The sequence below is a fragment of the Lissotriton helveticus genome, chromosome 7, assembly GCF_964261635.1.
Source record: "Lissotriton helveticus chromosome 7, aLisHel1.1, whole genome shotgun sequence".
Classification (NCBI taxonomy): domain Eukaryota; kingdom Metazoa; phylum Chordata; class Amphibia; order Caudata; family Salamandridae; genus Lissotriton; species Lissotriton helveticus.
The window spans coordinates 1,189,029,117-1,189,052,728 of NC_136068.1; the positions used below are offsets into that span (position 1 = coordinate 1,189,029,117).

The following is a 23,612-nucleotide window of genomic DNA, read 5'->3' on the forward strand; positions in this document are numbered from 1 at the left end:
AGGTGGGATGATGCGGTTGGTATAAGAATCTGGTGAGTGAGACGTGAAGATGAGTTGGGGAAAAGGGTGGTAGGAAGAAGCAATTAGGACGGGGTTGGTTGAGATGGGAGAATGATGGGGGAGGGGTGTGGTGTGCTAGGATGCGAGGTGACGAGATGAGAAGGATAGGGTGGGTGGGTTTAGGATCGATAGAGTTTAGATGATGGGAGGACGGTGGGGTGGGATTTGATGCAAATGGGGTGGGATGATATGGGCATGGTGGGGTTTGGCTTAATGCAGCATTGGGTTGTGTAGCGTTAAGTGAGATGTGGAGAGGAAGGAGTGGGCCAGGCTGGAATAAGCTGGGTGAGAAGGCAGGGTACAGTGCCGACAGTCAGGGTTGGATTGGGAATGAAAATCGGCCCAGGCGCGCAAAAAAAAAATCGGCCCACATTTGCATAAACACTCCTCATCACTGCGATGATGTAATCTTATGGAGAAAAAAAACTTTGGCGGCGATGTTTGGGGGAGGATGCACGCGTAAATTTACACTGGTTAAACAAGTGAGGCCACTTCGACTCAGGCCCCCTGCTCAGTATGTGCCCACATTAATGGGCCGGCCCGCGAGACAAAGGGAGTGATACCTCTGCTAAACGGCCATCTGCCTCTAAGTATTTACTTGCACCTATATCACTGCCATACTACTGACTTGCTTGTTAAACTAGATCTTAACTCGCTGTGCTATTTTGACAGCTGTCGTCGCACTAACACTGTGGCCCTCCACGTTGTGGCACCTAGTGTGTCCATTTTGAACCATGACTAATCAGTCCAGAAAGAAGTGCAGAGGAGCTATTTGGGTTTCAGTCTCGCAGGTTTTAGATTACCGGAGAAAGCACGGGTTGGCTCACGTGAATTCAGGGGCTGGAGTGTACTTCTGCTGCTGTATTAGCTAGGTTAAGGCGCCACCCAGTGGCAGCCAGAATCCAACACCAATCTGAAATAGTTTTGGATATTCGTGCCTACCATGAAGAGGAGAGAAAGTTGCTCTGCAATAGTAGCCTGCTCTGCCCCACAAATATTTCAGAAAATGGATTTCTGACTAACCTCGCGGGCGGTGGAGGGCAAAAGTGAACCATTTTCCGCGGACACTTTTAAAAACCGCGGCTTTTTTACAAAAGTATATTTTTTTTTTTTCTTCAAATCATGGATGGTCTGGCTTGGCAGGAAATAGCTCGTCCAGGCCTAATTGAAGATATGCTTGAGTTGTATTTAGGGCATTTTAACTGGAAAACTGCAGTACCAATCTATCCAGTTTACATGCCTGACCATTGTGTGTGTCTAATGCTTTGTGCTGCAACAGTAGGTGTCATTTGGTACTTTATGTTGAAGTGGACTCTTGCTGAAGCTGTACATTTGCATTCCAGGTTTTGGTGCTGGCACCAACACGTGAACTTGCACAGCAGGTGCAGCAAGTTGCCGCTGACTATGGGAGAGCTTGTCGTTTGAAGTCCACCTGTATTTATGGTGGTGCTCCAAAAGGTCCTCAGATTCGGGACTTGGAAAGGGGTAGGTATTACATTGTAGTTGGATTGAATTAACTGCATACATTTAGAATGGAAGGCATGGGCAGTCATTTTAGCTGTTAAAACAAGACGCTTGGTTATATTTCAGGTGTTGAAATCTGCATTGCAACCCCAGGAAGATTAATAGACTTTCTAGAAGTGGGCAAAACCAATCTCAAAAGATGCACTTATCTCGTGCTTGACGAGGCCGACAGAATGCTTGACATGGGATTTGAGCCTCAGATCCGAAAAATCGTGGACCAGATTAGAGTACGTATTTCTATGTGGTGGAGTTTAGTATTTTATTCTTTTTCTGCCTCACCGTCCCACGTTTGCACTAAGTAACTTTTTTTATTCTTTTTTTTTTTTTTTTTTTAGCCTGATCGACAGACCTTAATGTGGAGTGCGACTTGGCCAAGAGAGGTTAGACAACTTGCAGAGGACTTCTTGAAAGATTACATTCACATCAACATCGGTGCTCTGGAATTGAGTGCCAACCATAATATTCTTCAGATCGTGGATGTGTGTGCAGATAACGAAAAGGATGAGAAGTAAGTAATGTGATTGCTATACAGTACACAACAGCCTAGAGCTTTAGTATTTTCGTTGGTTGTCGATCTTGGGAGCAGCAGACCACGAAGTGGTCTTGTTGCAGCAGGGAGTAGTGCCCAGTGGTACAGTACAAGGGTGCACACCTCTGGCTATCTGACTTCTGCTTTCTTCAACTTAATTTGGAGAGCATATTGTGCTTGTTACTGTAGATTTTATTGTTGGATATGCTCTTCATATTTTTTAAACACCCCGTTCCAGGCTTCTGAGGTTGATGGAGGAAATTATGAGCGAGAAGGAGAACAAGACCATCATTTTTACAGAAACCAAGCGACGGTGTGATGAGCTTACCAGAAAGATGAGGAGAGATGGGTAAGTTATTTTAGTTGGTGACCAATTAAATGACGTTTCAGCTGACCTGCCCACTATTTGCATTAGTACTGCGGCAATTATGTTAAATATCTCGACATAGTAACATTTTGTGTCAATGGCTTGAAATGCAAAGTGATTATATTGTAAATATGCGTTGAGTAATCTGTGTACAGGGATATCCATTAAAGCAGATTGACTGGGATGGTTCCTTAATGCTCTTAAACCCAAAATAAGCAAACGTCATGGGAAAGGCAACATTACTTTTCACCCAATTTTTACAAAAATGAGTGGCTTTTAAGACCTAGTCTTACTGGCCAACATTTTTACTTTATCTCCATAAAAAAATTGTTTTAATTCACTATGTTCGAGGCATGTGGGCTGCTGAATTCATATCTATAGCATAGATCGCCGCCTAGTGTTGGGTCCGGATGATTGCACATTGTTGTCCTGGAAGAGTCTTCGAAGTATCACGAGATAGGTGGCTCCTCCCCTGGACTACAGTGCTGGACTACAGTGCGCATGGGCATCGACTCCATCCCCAGATTGTTTTTTTCCGCCATTGGGTTCGGATGTAATTTTGTTATCTCCAGTTCGGAATCGATATAAACTTTTTCGAGGCCCTTGGACCTTTTTCGAACCGTCGGTATTGTTTGCGTTCGGTGCCCAGTTCTGTTCCGACTCAGCTCCAGAGTTGGACATCCGGGGAGTCGCGTGGCTCTTCGGTGGTAGAGGCCCAGTCGACGCAGCAAGACCTTCGACACAACATGGAACGGAGCCCGTTCAAGAATTGTCCCGTGTGTGGATCGAAGTATCCCCACTTCGACGTCTACCCGGTGTACAACAAGTGCCTGTCGCCGGACCACGATGAAGCCAGCTGTATGGTGTGTTCCAGGTTTCGTTCAAAGAAGACGCTTCGGCGCGTGCCGCGCATGGAGGCCCGGCAGTCGGCCCCGGCACCCATCTTCGTCAATGAAGAAGCAGACGAACACAAGGTTCAGATGCAGATTTCACCTCCAGCGGATAAACTAGACTACGAAGCGGATGTCGAAGGCCTAGAAGTAGAAAAAGTCGTCGACTAGGTAGGAGACGATAATGAGGCCTATGGGGCCATGGAAGATAGCTCGGAGGAAGAGCTATGCCCCGTTCGAACACTTACAGAGGCTCAGGTCGAGGGATCGCCACACGGCCTTACCCAAGACCTTACAACTGGATCCACGGCCCCGCCTCCAGGCCCGGCTACGGACACTTTGGCGGAGCCGCCATTGTCAAACGAAACCGAAAGTGAAACCATTGGTATCGACAAAAGCGAAAGTGGTTGAGATGCAATCGAAACCGAAGACGTCTGCTCCTCTGTCGACACCCTCGTCTTCCGAGGTGTCGGGGCAGCCTAAGCCAAAGAAAGCTATCGACCCGGTGAAGTCGTGCACCGGCGCCGAGCCGGATGTGGTCAAGGGCGTCGAGCCGAAGTCCAAGAAGGGCATCGAGCCGGAGTCACGCAAGACCATCGAGCCGAAGTCCAAATGGGGCGTCGCGCCGAAGCCAAGCAAGGGAGTCGAGCCGACGACTGGGGCGCCGAAGCCGGTAATCCAGGCCGCCGATCCGACACAGCCGGAGTTGACGTCTGCTGCCACGGACGGGGGGCGTAGCGCCCCTAAGAAGGATGCTCATGCGCCTCGGCCGGAAAAGCCCAAGTCATCGCTCGAGTCTTCACATGTTAGCGGTTCGAGATTGTCTGTCGGATCGAAGCCGTCCGCTTCCTTTACAAAGCAGGTCTCGGACTCCCTGAAACGCAACAGGGACAAGGCTTCGGCGGAGGAACCAAAGACACTTTCCGCCCGAAGCAATCTGTCCCAACGCCAAAGTCTTCGACGCCAATCCTCTTCACGTTGCCGCCGAAAGTGGCACCGAAGGCATTCGCACCACGATCGGTGCCCGAACCGCACTTACAGGGATTTGCGGGGTCGAAGCCAGCTCACCCGGCTGGGGGCTTAAAGCATCGACCACCCTTGGTGGAGGAACAGTCGGAGCATTTCATCGATGCCGACACCGGGAAGCTTACGCTTTACAAAAGAAAGATCACGGCGACACAGCCTTTGGAGTCATACACGATTCCTCTAAAGCTCAAGAAGCCTGATTCAGGTTCACCAGTGTTGGTGGAGCCACTGGTTCCTCTGACTGCACGACTTGCCACACCCTCACCCACTTATTCTGATGTGGAGGATGCTGGGGATGAAGACGAGGAATACAACTTTCCTGCCAACACTGATCCTGATGAACAGGACTCCTGGGTGGGAGCAGGAGACCAAGGGGATCAGCAAACCGCCCATGACCCTCAGGTGTACAACATCAAGACCTCTCCCACTGAGGATTCTACAGCATTTAATGCCTTAATCGAAAGGGCGGCCAAAAACCACGACGTGGAGCTCCACGCTGACCCTGTGGAGGTGGACTTCCTCTTTGACACTCAACAGCTGAAAAGACTGTGAAGACTCCCAGGGACCGTCTGGACCCTGTCCATTGCGGACGCTCCCACACGCTTCCTGCTTTCAGAGGCCGAGCGTGACCCTCCTTCCAGCGCTGACTGAAACCGCAGTGTGGTATTGTTTTGCCTCGTATTGCTAGCGCTTTCAACTGTATCTAGCATTGTTTTGCCTCGTATTGCTAGCGCTTTCAACTGTATCTAGCGCCGACTCTCGCCCTCGGATTTGCGCATCTGTGTAAATCTGCAATTTAACTCCGAATAAGAGTAGCTGAATAGAAGGTGCTGCCTAGTATTGCTGGCTTTAAACGGCATTAGCGCTCTTTGTTTACTATCCCTCGAACTTCTGTGGCCTCTCTGCCCCGTTTCACGTTGCATTCCCATTCCCCATTGCTATTGGTGTATACTCCCCTGGCCCGCCTACCCTCCCCGATACCGCCTCCCAGCTGCCCCTCCCACCCACGAACACTTAGCTGACCTCCCCCCTCGCATCGCTGTGACCGTCTGGACCCTGTCCATTGCGGACGCTCCCACACGCTTCCTGCTTTCAGAGCCCGAGCGTGACCCTCCTTCCAGCGCTGACTGAAACCGCAGTGTGGTATTTTGCCTCGTATTGCTAGCGCTTTCAACTGTATCTAGCATTGTTTTGCCTCGTATTGCTAGCGCTTTCAACTGTATCTAGCGCCGACTCTCGCCCTCGGATTTGCGCATCTGTGTAATTCTGCAATTTAACTCCGAATAAGAGTAGCTGAATAGAAGGTGCTGCCTAGTATTGCTGGCTTTAAACAGCATTAGCGCTCTTTGTTTACTATCCCTCGAACTTCTGTGGCCTCTCTGCCCCGTTTCACGTTGCATTCCCATTCCCCATTGCTATTGGTGTATACTCCCCTGGCCCGCCTACCCTCCCCGATACCGCCTCCCAGCTGCCCCTCCCACGCTCCGCCCCCTCCACTCTCCATTTGTCTGATGGTCCCACGCGCTACGGCCGCGCCGAAGGTGCGCCAAAGGTAAGCCCGTCTACGCCCGTCCGTGCCTGGACCGCGCCCAGCGCCAGAACCCCTGGTCCTCGTAATGTCCACCCCTCCCGTATTACTTACGATGCCACCACCCTCCTAGCCCTTAACCCCGGCCGTTCCCTCAACTGCGTCCAAGCCGCCCCTGGACACACCCATGGACCCTTTTCCTGTAACTCCTGCAAGTTCGACGGCACCAAGAACAACTCCTCATCTACGAACTCACAACAGATATCCGACCCCAACCACCTACAATGCATCCTGCTCAACACCCGCTCGGTCCACAGGCACGCCATTGACCTCTGGAATCTACTAGACACCACCTCTCCGGACGTCGCCTTCCTAACAAACATGGATGAACGCCTCTTCTGCCCCTGACATCACCATTGCCATCCCGGAAAGCTATAAGATAATTCGCAAGGACCGTACCGGACACACAGGAGGAGGCATCGCTATCGTTCATAAGAAATGCATTCGCATCTCAACCAGCTCAGACGTCAATCTCGCCAACTCTGAACACCTTCACTTCCAGATCCACATCGACCCCAAGACCACACTCAGAGGCACCCTCCTTTACAGGCCACCAGGACCACGCTCACAATTTAGTGAAGACATCACGGACTTCATCACTCCACACGCGCTCCCCTCCGAGGATTACATCCTTTTGGGAGACCTCAACTTTCACCTTGAAAAGAACAACGACCGCAACACAACCACCCTTTTGGACAACCTCGCCAACCTCGGACTTAAACAACTTGTCACCTCCCCCACCCACATCGCAGGTCACACACTCGACCCTATCTTCACCTCCAGCAAACATGTCTCCTTCAGCCACACCACAGCTCTCCTCTGGACTGACCACAGCTGCGTTCACTTTACCTACAACAAGCCCACATCCAACAACCACCCCCAACTCACTCTGCAAAGAAACTGGAACAAAATCACCATCGACCAGATCTCCTCATCGCTTCTTCAAAACCCCCCAGCCCACTCCTCAATCCCAGACCAAGCAGCCACCAACCTCACCCAATGGTTATCCAACAGCGCCGACATCCTAGCACCACTGAAAAAACGACAAATCAAACTAGGCAGCAAGAAGGCCTCCTGGTTCAACGAGGATCTTAAGAAATCCAAGAAACTCTGTCGCTCCCTTGAGAAGGCCTGGAAAAAAGACCCAACCACCAGCACCAAGGACGCCTTCAAAAACGCCACCCGCACACACCACCAACTGATCCGGACTGCCAAGAAAGCCGCTTTCAAGGACCGACTAGATAACGCCCACAACAGCAAGGAATTATTCAACATCGTCAAGGAATTTACCAACCCCTCAGCCAACTCCAACGACATCACCCCCTCTCAAGCCCTCTGCGACTCCCTAGCCTCATTCTTCCACAACAAAATTGCAGACATCCACAACAGCTTCGACAACCGACCCAAAGACCAACCCCCTGCAGGACCCTCACCCCCCCTGAATATCCTCAATGACTGGAAGCCAATCTCCACTGAGGACACCATCCGTCTGATGAACTCTATCCACTCAGGATCCCCCACAGACCCATGCCCTCACCACATCTTCAACAAAGCAGACTCCATCATAGCACCACACCTTCGAGACGTCATCAACTGCTCCCTCAACTCCGCGACCTTCCCGGAAAGCTGGAAACACGCCGAACTAAGCGCCCTTCTGAAAAAACCCACAGCGGACCCCACCGAACTCAAACTACCGCCCTATCTCACTCCTTCCATTCCCGGCCAAAGTCATCGAGAAAGCGGTCAACAACCAGCTCGCCGCATTCCTCGAAACCAACAAATCCCTCGACTCCTCACAATCCGGCTTCCGAGCCAAGCACAGCACTGAAACCGCCCTCATCGCAGCAACAGACTACATTCGATCTCTACTGGACAATGGAGACACAGTCGCCCTCATCCTCCTGGACCTCTCCGCAGCCTTTGACACGGTCTGTCATAGCACCCTTTTACAACGCCTCAGAAACGTCGGAATCCAAGGAAAAGCACTGGAATGGATCACCTCGTTCCTCACCGGAAGAACCCAGAGAGTGTGCCTTCCACCATTCAAGTCCGAGGCCACCGAAGTCATCTGTGGCGTACCACAAGGATCTTCACTCAGCCCCACCCTCTTCAACGTATACATTAGCCCCCTCGCGGTCATCGCACGCCAACACAACCTCAACATCTCCTACGCCGACGACACTCAACTGATCCTATCACTCACCAGAGACCCTAACACTGCCAAAACCAACCTGCATGAAGGAATGAAAGAAGTAGCCGAATGGATGAAGCACAGCCGTCTGAAACTGAACTCAGACAAAACAGAAGTCCTCATCCTAGGCACCTCCCCCTCCGCCTGGGATGACTCTTGGTGGCCAGAGGCCCTTGGAAAAGCACCCACCCCGACGGACCACGCACAGAACCTGGGCGTCATCCTGGATTCCTCACTCTCGATGAACAGACAAGTCAACGCCGTTTCTTCATCTTGCTTCAACATTCTTCGCATGCTCAAAAAAACATTTCGCTGGATCCCCACCGAAACTAGAAAAACAGTCACCCACGCTCTGGTCACGAGCCGACTGGACTACGGAAACACTCTACGCCGGTACCACCGCAAAACTCCAGAAAAAACTCCAACGCATCCAGAACGCTTCAGCCAGGCTCATTTTAGACATCCCGCGCAAAGAACACATCTCCGGTCACCTGAAAAGCCTCCACTGGCTCCCCGTCAATAAGAGGATTACTTTCCGGCTCCTAACCCACGCACACAAAGCACTCTACGAAATCGGACCCGAATGCCTCAACACGACTCTCCTTCTACACACCCCCCCCCCCCCCCCCCCCCCCCCCCGCCAGCTACGATCCTCCAACCAGGCCCTTGCCACTGTACCTCGCATCAACAAAACCACCATGGGAGGTAGATCCTTCTCATACCTGGCAGCTAAAACATGGAACTCACTTCCCACTCACCTACGCCTTACTCAGAACCACCTAGCATTCAGAAAGCAACTTAAAACGTGGATATTTGACAAGTAAGTCCCCACCCTTCTTCAAGCGCCTTGAGACCCTCTGGGTATGTAGCGCGCTATATAAATTTATTGACTTGACTAAAGGGGTCCTCAAACATGCTGCGGAAATTTTTAAGGAACCCACACGGTCAAGGGTAGTCAACCCTAGAATTAAGAAAATTACAGGCCGGCACCTGGCGATCCAACCTACATCAAGGGCCAGTTGCCATTGGACTCTCTTTGGACTCTCTGGTCGTTTTCTAATGCCCGCAAAAAGGCGAATTCGCAAACCACTGGTGAAGCTCCTCCCCCGGACAAAGAATCCAAAGTGTTGGAGGCATCAGGGAAGAGAGTAGCAGCTCAGGCGGCCAATATCTGGCGTATCTCTAACACGCAGGCACTCTTGGCTAGATACGACAGGGCACACTACGACACTAGAGACCCTGTTGCAACATCTACCTGACCAATATAAAGAGGCAGCAGAGATGCTTATCCAGGAAGGGAAACTCCTCTCCAACGCTTCCATTAAGTGTGCACTAGACGTTGCGGACACTGCAGCCAGGGCAATTAACACCAGTGTGTTGAGTCGGGCATGGCTCAGAATCTCCGGATTTAAGCCCGGAGATACAGACTACCATCTTTAACCAGCCGGTAAACCCTGACAGATTATTTGGTCCTGAGGTGGATACCACCCTGGAAAAAATAAAGATACCCAGACTGCTAAATCTATGGGAGCTCTCCAGTCCCAACAGTTTAGAGGGAGCACTTTTCGTCGCTCAGGCAATAGAGGTGTTTCCAGAGGCCAAATGTCCCAGCAAACGCAATTCAATAAAGGTAGGGTGCAATCCTCCTACACCAAGCAAAATAGAGGAGGATACCGGGGCAGCAGCGCCAAGGGCAGAGGTCGAGGAAACAACTCCTGCTCCTCCGCCACCAACAAACAGTGACGCCCTGTCACTGCCCCCTGACCATACAACACCTGTCGGGGGGGGGGGGGGAGAGACTCCAGTGGTTCCTGGAAATCATCGCCACAGACAGGTGGGTCAGAAAACGTATCCAGTTCGGTTATTGTCTGGAGTTAACATCCACTCCACCCAACATGCCACCAAAACACCGTCCTATGTCCACAGAGCATTTGCACTTATTGCAGCAGGAGGTACTAGTCATGCTGCAAAAAGGGGCAATCGAGCTCGTGCCGGAAGAAGGCATAGGAGTGTACTCCCTGTACTTCTTAATCCCGAAGGACGGGTCCCTCAGACCCATACTGGACCTCAGACCCCTAAATCAGTACATTCTATCAGATCACTTTTATATGCTCACCCTGCAGCAGGTTCTCCCGTTGCTCAATCAGGGGGACTTCCTCGCAACCTTGGATCTCAAGGATGCCTATTTCCACATTCCACTGCATCCATCACACAGAAAATACCTCGGGTTCACCATTCAGGGTCACCATTATCAGTTCAAGGTCCTCCCTTTCGGGGTGACCACTGCGCCCAGGGTGTTCACGAAATGCCTGGCGACAGTGGCGGTGCACCTCAGACGGCAGAACGTTCACGTTTACCCTTATCTGGACGACTGGCTTGTCCAAGCAAAGTCAGCCCAGCAGTGCGCCGCCATGTCCCACACCATTCACCTTCTTCACGATCTGGGGTTCTCACTAAATTACCCAAAGTCGCACCTTCAGCCAGCCCATGTGCCGCAGTACCTGGGCGCCACGATAAATACTCTGGCGGCCACGGCTTAGCCGAATCCTGTGAGAATACACAGCATTCAGTCGCTGATCCAGAAGTTCAGACCGCAACACTCTCTTCCAGCGAGAGTGTTCATGCAGTTGATCGGCATGATGGCCTCCTGCATCTTCATAGGCCCGCACGCGAGGCTACATATGCGTCCGCTCCAAGAATGCTTGGCTCATCAGTGGGCTCAGGGACAGTTGAACGACCTAGTGTTGGTGACCGGTCGGGCATACAACTCTGCATTGGTGGAATCCACACAACCTTTGCAAGGGCCGACCGTTTCAGGAGCCTGTGCCACAGATTACTCTGACGACGGACGCATCTCTCCAGGGATGGGGAGCTCATGTACTCCACTACACGGTGCAGGGACTATGCAGCAGCAGAAAATGCACATCAACTACCTAGAACTGATGGCAATCTTCATGGCATTGAAGTCTTTCAAAGTACATCTGTGCAACAGTCGTGTTGATCCGGACGGACATGACTGCAATGTACTACATTCAAAAGCAGGGAGGAACGCACGCCCCACAGTTGTCTCATCTGGCTCGGAGCATGTGGAAGTGGGCCATTCAGTGGAACATCTTCCTCATTGCGGAACACCTCCCGTGCAAGGACAATCAGATGGCGGATCTGCTCAGCAGATACAGCCACCAAATGCGCGAGTGGGAGTTGCACCAATGCGCGAGTGGGAGTTGCACCCATCGGTACTCCGCCTGTACTTCCAGCAGTGGGGTCATCCGGAAATAGACCTGTTTGCCACAAAGGAAAACGCAAAATGCCAAAGCTTTGCCGCCAGGTTTCCTCACCCACAGTCGCAGGGCAATGTGATGTGGATGAACTGGTCAGGCAGATTTGCGTACGCTTTTCCCCCAGCACCTCTGATACCGCTGGTGGCACGAAAGCTAAAGCAACACTTGATGACGCTCATCCTGGTTGCTCCAACATGGGCACGCCAACCATGGTACACCACGTTTCGAGAACTCTCCGTGGTACCGCATCAAAGGCTGCACCTCACACCCAGGCTTTTGACGCAGAGCCGTGGCGACATTCAGCATCCGGATCCGCAACAGCTCAACCTGGCGATCTGGCTCCTGAAGTCTTAGAGTTTGGTTACCTTGACTTGCCACCTGAATGCATGGATATCATACAGGAGGCACGAAAGCCCACCACCAGGGCGTGCTATGCAGCGAAATGGAAGCGGTTTGTCATTTACTGTACTGACCACAACATCAACCCGCTAGATGCATCCATTCCCAACATCATCTGTTATTTGTTTCATCTTTACAAATGCAATCTAGCATATGCTTCCATTCGGATACACTTGTCCGCCATAGCAGCTTATCTCCAAAACAGGCAGCATCTCTCCGTTTTCAGAGTGCCTGCCATTAAAGCCTTCCTAGAAGGACTGAAACGGGTCATCCCTCCCAGGCCCCTGCCAGCTCCTGTATGGAACCTCAATGTGGTCCTCACCAGGTTGATGGGCCCACCTTTTGAGCCTCTCCATTCCTGTGAGATTCAGTTTTGCAGCGTGAATCTTTCTGGATTCACTATGCTGTGCATTATTCCGCGGTCTTGTGGTTGGGTCCGGATTCGTAGTCTTTTCTTTGTTTTTTTTTTTTTTTTTTCTCTTTGCCCAGGTGGGCGTCGGCGTCACACCCCCTTTGGGTGTATTTCCGGTGACGTCGGCATGCTTCCTGCGGAAGCTCCCACTCTTGGGCGCCATCTTCAGATTCTTTTTTTCCGCGGTCGGGTCTGGATCGTTCCCGTTTGGGCTCCAGACATTTTTGGAGAAAGAAGAAAGAAAATACAGAAAAGACGAGGAGAAGTCATCTGAAGACTCCAGGGGACTTCACCGACGAAAGACAAGCAAAGATAAGGCGTTTTCCATCCAGATCTTCGACGACCGTCGACGAACACGCGACCAGAGAGGCCCTGGACGCTCGAGGATGGACAACACGCCGTTCAAGTTCTGCCGTAACTGCCACCACAAGTACGCGCAGAAGGACCAGCACCCGGTATGCAACCTTTGCCTACCGGTGGACCACGAAAGCGGAGACTGCAACGCCTGTTCCGCCTTCACCCCGAAGACCCTTCGTGTGAGAGAGAGGCAGAGGGTAGCACACGCCGCCCTGCAGGGGAAGGCCCCGACCCCGTCGCTCTACGAGCTGGGGATGTCCTCCGAGGAAGAAGACAACGCTGCCGCCGAAGACGACAGCTACACGGTCGTAGAGACCGATTACACGAAGACTTCTGACAAGGTAGGAGACTCTTCGGCCCCCAAGAACCCGAGAGACTCTGAGTCTCGAAAAATCGAGGGCAAGACCCCGAAAGCGCCGACGCCAAAAAAGGCGGCGTCCGCGACTACTCCCAGGCCCAGCGGATCCTCAGAGAAGGAGTCCCCGGCGCCGAGAGCTGCTGATCAGCAGAAGACGTCGAAAATCGTCCCCGAAAAGGATCGATCGACGAGGGAGAAAGACCCGAAACTGTCGACGACGACCAGAGACCCGATATCCGGTTCGACGTCGAAAACTTCGACTCCGAGAGGCACGGCGACGAGCCATCCGTCGAAGAGAGCGGCGGAACCATCCGACGCGGAACACGCGGCCGAGATGGAAAAGAAAAGAAGGCGCCTCGAGGCAGAAATGGAGAACTTCATGCAGCGGAAAAAAGATTTCGACGCAAGGATGAAGGCCTTCACGATCCCTCACAAGACCAAGCCACCAGTGCTGGAGGCGGTCGAGGAGGAAGAAGAAGAGGTCGCCGAAGTCACCGAGCAAGACCAGGACGTCGAGGTGTTCGACGACCAGGAGGAGTACGAGAATCCCCACGAGAGCTACAGCTATGGGGAGGAAGATGAGGGCAGGACAGACACAGAGTCGGCGCCCTATGACCTTCAGGAGGTAGATTACATCGATGTCGACACCGACAGCCCGGAGGAGGTGGTCGACACCTACCCCTCGAGGCCCTCGCCGCCGGACGACATCGGGGCCTACAACGCGGTGATACAATCTGCCGCAGCAGCTTTCAAGCTCAAGCTCGACGAAGAGAAGCAGAAAGCAGACTTCCTTCTGGAAACATTGCTCCCAACACAAACGAGGAGCCAGTTCCTCCCGATGCTCGAGAGCGTCTTGGCTCAGGGGAAGGAAGCTTTCAGGGAGCCCGCAACATGCAAGGCAGTAACTCCCAGAACTGAGAAGAAGTACAAGCATGCCGCAAAGGACCCGGCCTACATTCAGGGCACGGTCTCCGCAGACTCCATTATCACGGCCACAGCAAGGAGGAGGGCTAACGTACCCACTACCTCGGGCCCGCCACCGGATAAAGAGAGCAAAAGGATGGATCTGGTGGGCAGAAGGATCGAACGGAATGCCGCGACCCACTGGCGCATGGCTAATTCCAACGCCCTGGTAAACAGACACATGTACCAAATCATGGAGGGACTGGGGCAGTTGGTGAAGGACTTGCCCCAGGATGCCAAGCAGAAAGCCGAAAAGCTAATTGAAGAGGGGAAGAATGCTGCAAATTCTTGCCTTAAGACGGCCCTGGATGGGGCAGACACCGCCAGCAGGCTCATGATGATGGGCGTCACGGAAAGGAGACACGCCTGGCTCAGGATATCCGGTTTCAAACCGGAGGTGCAACACAGCATCCTGAACACACCATTCAACGGCAGTACGCTTTTCGGACAAACAGTTGATGAGCAACTCAGCCAACTTAAGAAGGATAACGAAACAGCAAGATCCATGGGAGCATTGCAGTTCAGAGGGAACAAGAGGGGCACCCCGTCACGGAGGCCCGGCGGAAGAGGCGGAAACCAGCCAGGTACATCACACCAGGCTTTCCAGCAAACGCACCAGGCAGACTCGCAGGGTCAGCAGGGCCATCAGAAACAGCCCTGGCAGTACCAACAAAGAGGCCAGTCCTTTCGAGGGAGAAATGGACGGGGACAAAATAGAAGAGGGGGCCAGCAGCCCACCTCCAAGTGACTTCAAAAAAATCCGTGTGCCCACCCACAAAAAAGATCCCAGGGGGCAGCACGTACAGATGGGTCAAGACAAACTAGACACCTACGACCACAGGACACCAGTGGGAGGAAGATTAAGATTCCACCTCCAGGAGTGGAGAGGAATCACATCAGACAAATGGATCCTCAACATTATCCAATTCGGATACTGCATAGAGTTGGAGGCGAGGCCAACAAGCAGAAAACCAAGAAGAAAGCCGCTAGCAAGCAAGCAGCTGCAGTGCCTTCAGGAAGAAGCAAAAGAACTCCTGCAGAAGCAGGCCATAGAAAGGGTACCCTTCAAGGAAAGAAACACAGGAGTATACTCAACATACTTCCTGGTACCAAAAGTAGACGAGACAATGAGGCCCATTCTCGATTTACGGTTCGTGAACAAATTCATAAGAACGCAAAAATTCAAAATGACCTCCCTGCAAGAGGTGCTCCCACAGTTGCAGACCGGGGACTTCATGGTCACTATAGACCTCAAAGACGCATACCTGCACATCCCAATGAACAGGAAGCACAAGCACATGCTCAGGTTCACCGTCGGAGAAAGCCACTACCAGTTCACGACACTGGCCTTCGGTCTAAAATCGGCACCAAGAGTTTTCACAAAGTGCCTCGCAGCAGTCGCAGCGCACCTAAGAAGGCAGGGAATACATGTATACCCTTACCTGGACGACTGGCTGGTGAAAGCAAACTCATACCAGAAATGCAAGCTGCACGCACATACAGTGACCAGCACGCTCATAAACCTGGGGTTCTCCATCCATTGGAAGAAATCATCAATGGAGCCGGAACAAGTGAAGATCTTCCTGGGAGCACAGATCAACACCTTACAGGGCAAGGTGTTCCCCAGCGAGAAGAGGGCGAGGGCGCTGGTGAAGGAAACTCGCCTCTACCGGAAGGGACAAGCTCGGACAGTGAGGACGGCGAGCAAGATCATGGGGATGATGGCATCATGCATCCACCTGGTACCGAATGTACGACTCCACATGAGACCCATTCAAGAATGGCTACAGGAGCAATGGTCACAAGCTACAGGCAGTTGGGAGGATCTAGTGGTTGTAACGCACGCAGTGCAGAAGGAGATGACATGGTGGACCATGGAGAACATAGCAAGGGGAAAGCCTCTAACGCCCCCAACGCCAACAGTGACCATCACCACAGACGCATCCCTGAAGGGATGGGGCGCTCACATGGAGGAGCTCAAGGTGAGGGGACTGTGGACACCGACGGATGCCACAAAGCACATCAATTACTTAGAATTGAAGACAATCTTCCTTGCACTGAAGGCCTTTCAAACAAGACTGTACAAGCACAAGGTATTGATACAAACAGACAACACCACTGCGATGTTCTACATCAACAAGCAGGGGGGCACACAGTCCGCACCGCTTTCAACGCTGGCGCAGGAGATATGGAGATGGGCCATCCCTCTCAAGATAGACCTGCTAGCCATACACCTACCAGGGAAGGACAACATACAAGCCGATTGGCTCAGCAGGCAGACATCGGCATCCCACGAGTGGGAGCTCAATGCTCAGGAGACAAGATACCTGTTCGACAGGTGGGGGACACCATCGGTGGACCTGTTTGCCACACGCCAGAATGCAAAATGCCAAAACTTCGCATCCAGGCAGCCCGAGGAGGGGACACTGGGGAATGCCCTATGGATAGATTGGTCAAGGACATTTGCCTACGCCTTTCCCCCGATACCACTGATGCACAGAGTACTGAGCAAGTGCAGAGCGAGCAACATGACACTGATACTGGTCGCACCGCAGTGGGCGAGGCAGACCTGGTACTCGCAGATCATGGAGATGACACAGTGTGCACCCCACAGATTCAGCAGGAGGAAAGATCTACTGTCCATGCAGAACGGAGAGGTACTGCATCCAGAGCCAGAGAGCATGAGCCTAGTAGCGTGGCTCCTGAGGACATAGAGTTCGCACATTTGAGACTACCAGAAAGCACCCTGAGGGTACTTCGGGAGGCACGAAGGCCCAGCACTCGAAAGTGCTACGTTGCGAAATGGAAAAGATTCACAATATGGTGCAGACAGGAAAGACTCCACAATAAGATGAAGAGGGACTCCACAGTGCTAAGGTACCTGACGCACTTACTGGAGAAGAACCTTAGCTCATTCTCGTTAAGAGTTCACTTGGCAGCGATAGTAGCCTACACAAGGGGAGAAACGTGCAGGAGCTTCTTCACATCACAGGTGGTGAAGAGATTCCTAGAAGGAGCGAAAAGGATCGCACCACCCAAGCGGGTGCCGCCACCTGCATGGAACTTGAACACAGTCCTAACGGAACTCATGAAAGAGCCCTTTGAACCACTTCACAAGGCCTCCCTAAAGATGCTAACTATGAAAACAGCCTTCCTGGTTGCGATAACGTCCTTACGCAGAGTAAGCGAGCTTCAAGCGCTGACGCTACAAGAACCATACATACAAATACACAACGATAGAGTTGTGATGAGGACTGACCCACACTTCATGCCGAAGGTGGTATCCAATTTTCACATGAACCAGTCTATACAGATACCGAGTTTTTTCCAAAAACCCACAACCAGCGCAGAGAGAGCTCTGCACACCCTGGACGCCAGAAGGGCAGTCATGCACTACATTGAAAGGACAAAGGGGCACAGGAAAACGAAACAGTTTTTTGTGTCCTTCGCAAACAGCTTCATGGGCAAAGCAGTAACCAAAAGGACCATTGCACGATGGATCGCACAAACAATCCAACTCTGCCACAAACGGGCAGGACAGGAACTGGCTGAGGGGACACGTGCCCACTCCACCAGGAAGAAGGGCGCTACAATAGCCTTCCTGGCTAACACACCCATAGAGGACATATGCCTGGCGGCAACATGGGCTTCGGTGCACACGTTCACGAAGCACTACTGTGTGGACATACAAATGAACAAGGAAGCTCAAGTGGGACAGAAGGTGCTACAGCACATATTCAACACCCAACGCTCATCTTCCACCCAGCCGCCACAGAGATGAGAAACCGCTACAAAATCTATGCACAGCATAGTGAATCCAGAAAGATTCACGCTGCAAAACGAATAGTTTTCTTACCTGTCGGTGTAGTTTTGCAGCTTGAAGATCTTTCTGGATTCACTAGCGAACCCACCCGCCTCCGCCAGAAAGATGAGGCTGGAGAGAGAAGAGGTGGTTAACTAAAGAATAGACTTTGAAAATACAAAGCGGTAAATACAAACTAAGAAGAACATTGCCATTACTTCGGAAACGAAAGAAACACGGAAAAAAAGAACCCGAAGATGGCGCCCAAGAGTGGGAGCTTCCGCAGGAAGCATGCCGACGTCACCGGAAATACACCCAAAGGGGGTGTGACGCCGACGCCCACCTGGGCAAAGAGAAAAAAAAAAAAAAAAAACAAAGAAAAGACTACGAATCCGGACCCAACCACAAGACCGCGGAATAATGCACAGCATAGTGAATCCAGAAAGATCTTCAAGCTGCAAAACTACACCGACAGGTAAGAAAACTATTCGTTATTGACGTGGAAAGTGGCTTTCCTCATCGCCATTACGTCTCTACGACGTGTTAGTGAGCTACAGGCGCTCACTGTAAAAGAGCCATTCATTCAAATTCACTCCAACAGGGCGGTGCTGCGCACTAACCCTAAATTTCTTCCGAAAGTGGTTTCGCAGTTCCATGTCAATCAGACCATTGAACTGCCTGCGTTCTTTCAAAACCCAGAGACAGTAGCCGAAAGAATGCTCCACACTCTTGATGTCAAACGAGCTTTGATGTACTACATCGATAGGACCAAAGAATTTAGGAAGACACAACAACACTTTGTTGCCTTTTCAGCCCAGCACAAAGGCAACCCCATTTCCAAAGCAGGTATAGCCAGGTGGATCGTTAAGTGTATTCAGATTTGCTATCACAAGGCTAAGCGCACTTTAACTGTCCCCCCCCCCCCCCCCCCCCCCCCCCCCCCCAGAGCCCACTCCACCCGCAAGTTAGGGGCCTCCATGGCTTTCCTTGGTAATATCCCTTTGGAAGGTATTTGTAGAGCAGCCGCATGGTCTACACCACACACATTTACTAAACACTACTGTGTAGATGTGCACTCCAAGCAGCTGTGGGGCAGGCTGTTCTTAAAACACTTTTTCAGACGTCTGCAGCTGGCACAGGCGGCCGCCGATAATGGAGGGACTGCTATTTATTCTATGCTATAGATATGAATTCAGCAGCCCACATGCCTCGAACTGAATATGCTACTTACCAGTATGCATCTGTTCTTGGCATGTAGGGCTGCTGACATTCATATCGCCCGCCCTCCTCCCCGGCGCCTGTAGCAGCTGCGGAATTTACACTTAGCATGGTCATCGCTCACTCTGTTACACTCTATCTTCGCCACAATGGCTAAAAACAATCTGGGGATGGAGTCGATGCCCATGCGCACTGTAGTCCAGGGGAGGAGCCACCTATCTCGTGATACTTCGAAGACTCTTTCAGGACAACAATGTGCAATCATCCGGACCCAACACTAGGCGGCGATCTATGCTATAGATATGAATGTCAGCAGCCCTACATGCCAAGAACAGATGCATACTGGTAAGTAGCATATTCAATTCGGGGGCGGGGCCTCGATTTATGCGTTTGGGCGGCCGCAGCGGTTCTTGCATAATTGGAAATTTGCCACATCCTTCTAGCTCAAACGGTTCAAGTTATTGAAAACGCAGCAAATCTTTTTGCTGTGCAGTGAAATGCCTTTTTTGGAAAGGTTCAGTGATGACCTTTTTTGTAGCTTATTGCTATATTTGGGTGGTACGTTTACCATGTTGCCACAATTTTGCTTGCCCCTGCTGCATAATTCCACTGGCCCGGACTATAATTCACAAACACAAGGAACTTGTGGGTGTATGAAGGACCATCACAACCTCAAAGTTGGCCTAGATTCGTATTTTGCTCGACAGTATCATTTTCGTTATACCCAATTTAGCCCAAAAAGTATGAACGTTTTTTACTTGCTATTAGGAAAGAACTTTACTTTCCGATTCAGAATGTATGGAAAGTACAAAAAAATTGCAACGGTGGTATTTGAAAGATAAAATGGGGTACAAAAACTGTAGACTAGCATTTGTGAGCGCCAAGTTCAATACCACCAAATTAAAGGCATGCATAATGCGACTGTAGTCTGCTGATAACCAAGCACACAAGGTACTTGTGTGCTTGGTGATCAGCAGTGGCTACGGTTTTATAAAAAAAGTTCACTGTAAAGAATCGGCGGAACTGGTAGGATATTGAAAAATGTGGTGTTATACCACAGTTGATGGCTACCTCACAACTGTTTCAAATTGCTTTCGGAACTTTATTTCTAAACATTCATTCTATTGAATGCCAGTGTAGCTTACAAATGGAACTGAGCTTTGAAGCTAGGCTCATTTCTTTACCTCATTTATTGCACTTTCAGTATGGACTTTTCAGTCTAGTTTTGACATGATCCTGTAGTGATTGCATGGCTGTCGGTACCCAGTATCATGGGTTTTGTTTAAATCTCAATCTGCTCGTCAAGCAAGTTCATGTAAAGGAACAATGTCTACAATGCTTGATGGTTGTCTGTTTGGCTGCACTGTCTGCTTTGTTTGAAAAACCTTGTATGGTTCCTCAGCTATGCATTGACTCAAACCTTTGTTAACTTCAGATGGCCGGCAATGGGTATTCATGGTGACAAGAGCCAGCAGGAGCGAGACTGGGTTTTAAACGGTACGAGCACACACATTTTCACCACCCTTCATCCCCTTTTTTGTGTGGTTATCTAGTATTAATACCTCTTTACTTGTTTCCAGAATTCAAACACGGCAAAGCTCCAATTCTGATTGCTACAGATGTTGCATCGAGAGGTTTAGGTTAGTATGAAGTCCCAGGGAGCGTTCGTTGTAAGCATTTTAAAGAAAGTTGACTGCTTTCTTTAACACTTCTGTTTCTGAGTTTTTTTCACATAAAGGTGCAGTCTTTGTGGCAAGGCCTAGGCATGACAATCCATCGACTCGAGGGGATGGAGGACTAGTGGAATTGATCGGCTGGCTGCTTCCAGTCAAATAGAGAGGTGAAAAGCTGAAAACATTGTGTGCCAGTAGTCTTCAAAAGGCAGCCTACTTACTACTTAAAGTTTTTTTTATGGAAAGGTTCACTTTGCCCTGGTATTCCTGTTCTCATGCTTTGCATGGTTTCCACGGGGCAGCGCTGTTGCATGTGAACAATGGAGTTTAGTTTCAGCGACACTCCTGAACTTTCCAAATGAAGCATGGTTTTGGTTGAAGGGAGTGAGTAAGCAGTTCAAATACGAAGCCTTTTCTAATTGGTGAGTACTGGCACATGAGTTGGAAAAGGGAATCACTTTTCACTTAAGGAAGTGAAGGGAATGCAGCGACCTCCCAACATCCTCCCTCACCCATGTAGTAGTCATGTCAAGACCTGCCAGAGACACATTCTCAAGTAAACCCTGGCTTCTTGGGAAGAGCTTGCCTAGACTGTTACTGTGCACAAGAAAACAACGCTTTTTTTGTGGACGGGTATGTTTGTTGCATTTTTGATCTTGGCAAGACGAGCAGTGAGGCCTGAGTTTTTAGCTTCTAATGAATGTGTGTAGGACCGTGTTCATCGTTTTCATGAAGGTCCTCTAACGAGCACATGAGGCTGCTGAGAGCTTATGGGGCCCTACTGCAGAGAAGCATTCAGATGTCCTTTGACTATCTGTAGGGAAACTTCTGAATGGGGAATACCTATCTATGGTAAGGTTTCAATCCTTTTTGGGGTGGGGACTGGTGTTTTATCTTGGTGTTTGGCTATTTAGAGTTCCCTACATGAATGGATAATCATTTTTTTACAGGACCAAATTCTCTTTTAAATGTGAATCTAATTTGTTGTTTTGGTCTGGCTTGTGTGGTGTACAAACCATTGTACATTGCCATATGCCATGCTGCATCACTTTTCAGATGTGGAAGATGTGAAATTTGTCATCAATTATGACTACCCTAATTCATCAGAGGACTATATCCACCGAATTGGGAGAACTGCCCGCAGTAGCAAAACTGGTACAGCTTACACCTTTTTTACACCCAACAACACAAAGCAAGCCCATGACTTAATTGCTGTTCTACGAGAGGCTAATCAGCAAATCAACCCCAAGTTGCTGCAACTGGTTGAAGGAGGTAAGCAGTACGACTGATGCTGAACTTTACTGTTAATTGTAGTTTTATCATGAAACTGGCTTTAAGCTGCCTACAAAACTTTTTGGGGATACCTTTTTATGAAATCATTTATTTTCAGGAACTGTAAAATTCAAATTGACAAGTTGAAATGGCAAACCCACGTATTTTTGGCTAACAGACCAATGCCTCAACCCATTACAAATTCCCTCACGCACCGATTTGTATTACAAAACAAGCCTCACATTTACGCGAGTTTTAATTATTGGCATGAATGGTAATGCCGTTTTGGTTTTTTTAGAACCTAAATAAAAGCCATTGTTTACAATACTAATAGCTTAAAGTCTCAGTGCGAAACCTATTGCATTGCAACTTGTGTTGGAAAGCTGTTGTAATTGGCTAAAAGGGGTTTTGCTGCCTTTAGACCATTTTATCAGCTTTCTCTGTGTGAAATGTATTCACACCCTTTGTTAAAAGAAAAATGCTAAAGTCTGCTGTGGTGTCAAACGTTCCAATTGTTTAGGAATCTGATTAAATTGGAGACTGCAGCACCATAATAAAACTAGAATAAAGTGCACGGAAGACCTAGTTAAAAAGGACAAAAGCAATCCTTCCCAAATCGCGGGCTGAACAAAGCAACAAAAATGTACCATGTCTAATGCGTGGTGTGTGGATGGTGTGAGGCCTGGCAGGCTGGGGCTCTGGAAGAGACACTCCGGACCGGAGGCACTCGAAGTTTGAAGTAAAAGCGCTTGTACGCCTGTAATAAATGGAGCACCCTTCCCAAGCGCTCACATGGGAGCTCTGGGAAGCAAAAGGGAGGATATGGTTAAGCATTGCATGGTGGGAGTGACTTGGCGAGGGAAACGGATGAAAACGCCCTAAAAAGCATATTGACTGTGAGGAGGTGGGTAAACATCCAAAGCTGCCTACGTTAACTGGGTACAAGGGTTCAAGCTTGGGCGCTAATTACCTGCCCAGATCTATCCATTCAAAGTAAAAACCACGATCTCGGAAATGCAAGCAGCCACCATTGCTGATGTTGCTTCTGAGAAATAAAAGTGCAAAGTGGGTTTAGAAGCAGCAGCCATTGCTGAAGCTGGCGTCCCGTGAGTGCGGTGTACATTAATAAAGTAAATAGTTATCAGAACTGCTAATAAAAGCTCCCGAGTTAGGACACTAGTGAAAGGGCCGATCCTTATGGACTGTAACAAGACAGGATGGCACTCAAGAGGGACTAATGAGCTGATTTGCAAAAGACATTATCACAAGCCAATGATGTATGGGCGGAGCTTAAAGGAGCATAACCTAATACAGCATGTTTCGCAGCGCATGTGCTGCCTAGGCTCGACCTAACCAACTTCATGGGGTGTTAATTGGCATATTCTACTTACTCTGAAAATCTCTCCCTGTTAACGCTTAACTATCTGAGGCCAGACCTATAGAAAGCATGCCCATGTATTAAAGGGCATATGGACGGTTAACCACCTGAGGCAGGTAATGCATTGGGTATGCATAGTTTGCTTGTTAGCTAAATCCCACTGTTGAAGCAATACCAATCTGAAGCTACAATGTACGGTAAGCAATTTTAAGTACTTATCCTCCTGCTGACTTGAGCCACCTGCTTGCTGCTCCCCTTTTTGAAGGCGTTCATTCTGAGCAGAGCAAGTTAGTTGTAACGGCTGTACCAGAGTTGTTCTTCAGA

General features: G+C 50.1%; 1 protein-coding gene and 1 long non-coding RNA gene across 2 annotated transcripts in view; one reads left to right on the forward strand and one right to left on the reverse strand.

The window, feature by feature from the left end:
- LOC144767294 (uncharacterized) overlaps positions 1 to 23,612 on the reverse strand; it is a 238,596-nt gene that overhangs the window by 82,180 nt on the left and 132,804 nt on the right. The gene's annotated exons all lie outside the window — the stretch shown is intronic.
- DDX5 (DEAD-box helicase 5) overlaps positions 1 to 23,612 on the forward strand; it is a 32,111-nt gene that overhangs the window by 6,769 nt on the left and 1,730 nt on the right. Inside the window, exons 6-12 of the mRNA XM_078654340.1 lie at positions 1,404 to 1,545; positions 1,651 to 1,811; positions 1,920 to 2,092; positions 2,352 to 2,462; positions 20,401 to 20,462; positions 20,546 to 20,605; positions 21,695 to 21,910. Coding sequence (XP_078510466.1) covers positions 1,404 to 1,545; positions 1,651 to 1,811; positions 1,920 to 2,092; positions 2,352 to 2,462; positions 20,401 to 20,462; positions 20,546 to 20,605; positions 21,695 to 21,910 — 925 coding nt within the window. The remainder of the gene's footprint in view (positions 1 to 1,403; positions 1,546 to 1,650; positions 1,812 to 1,919; positions 2,093 to 2,351; positions 2,463 to 20,400; positions 20,463 to 20,545; positions 20,606 to 21,694; positions 21,911 to 23,612) is intronic.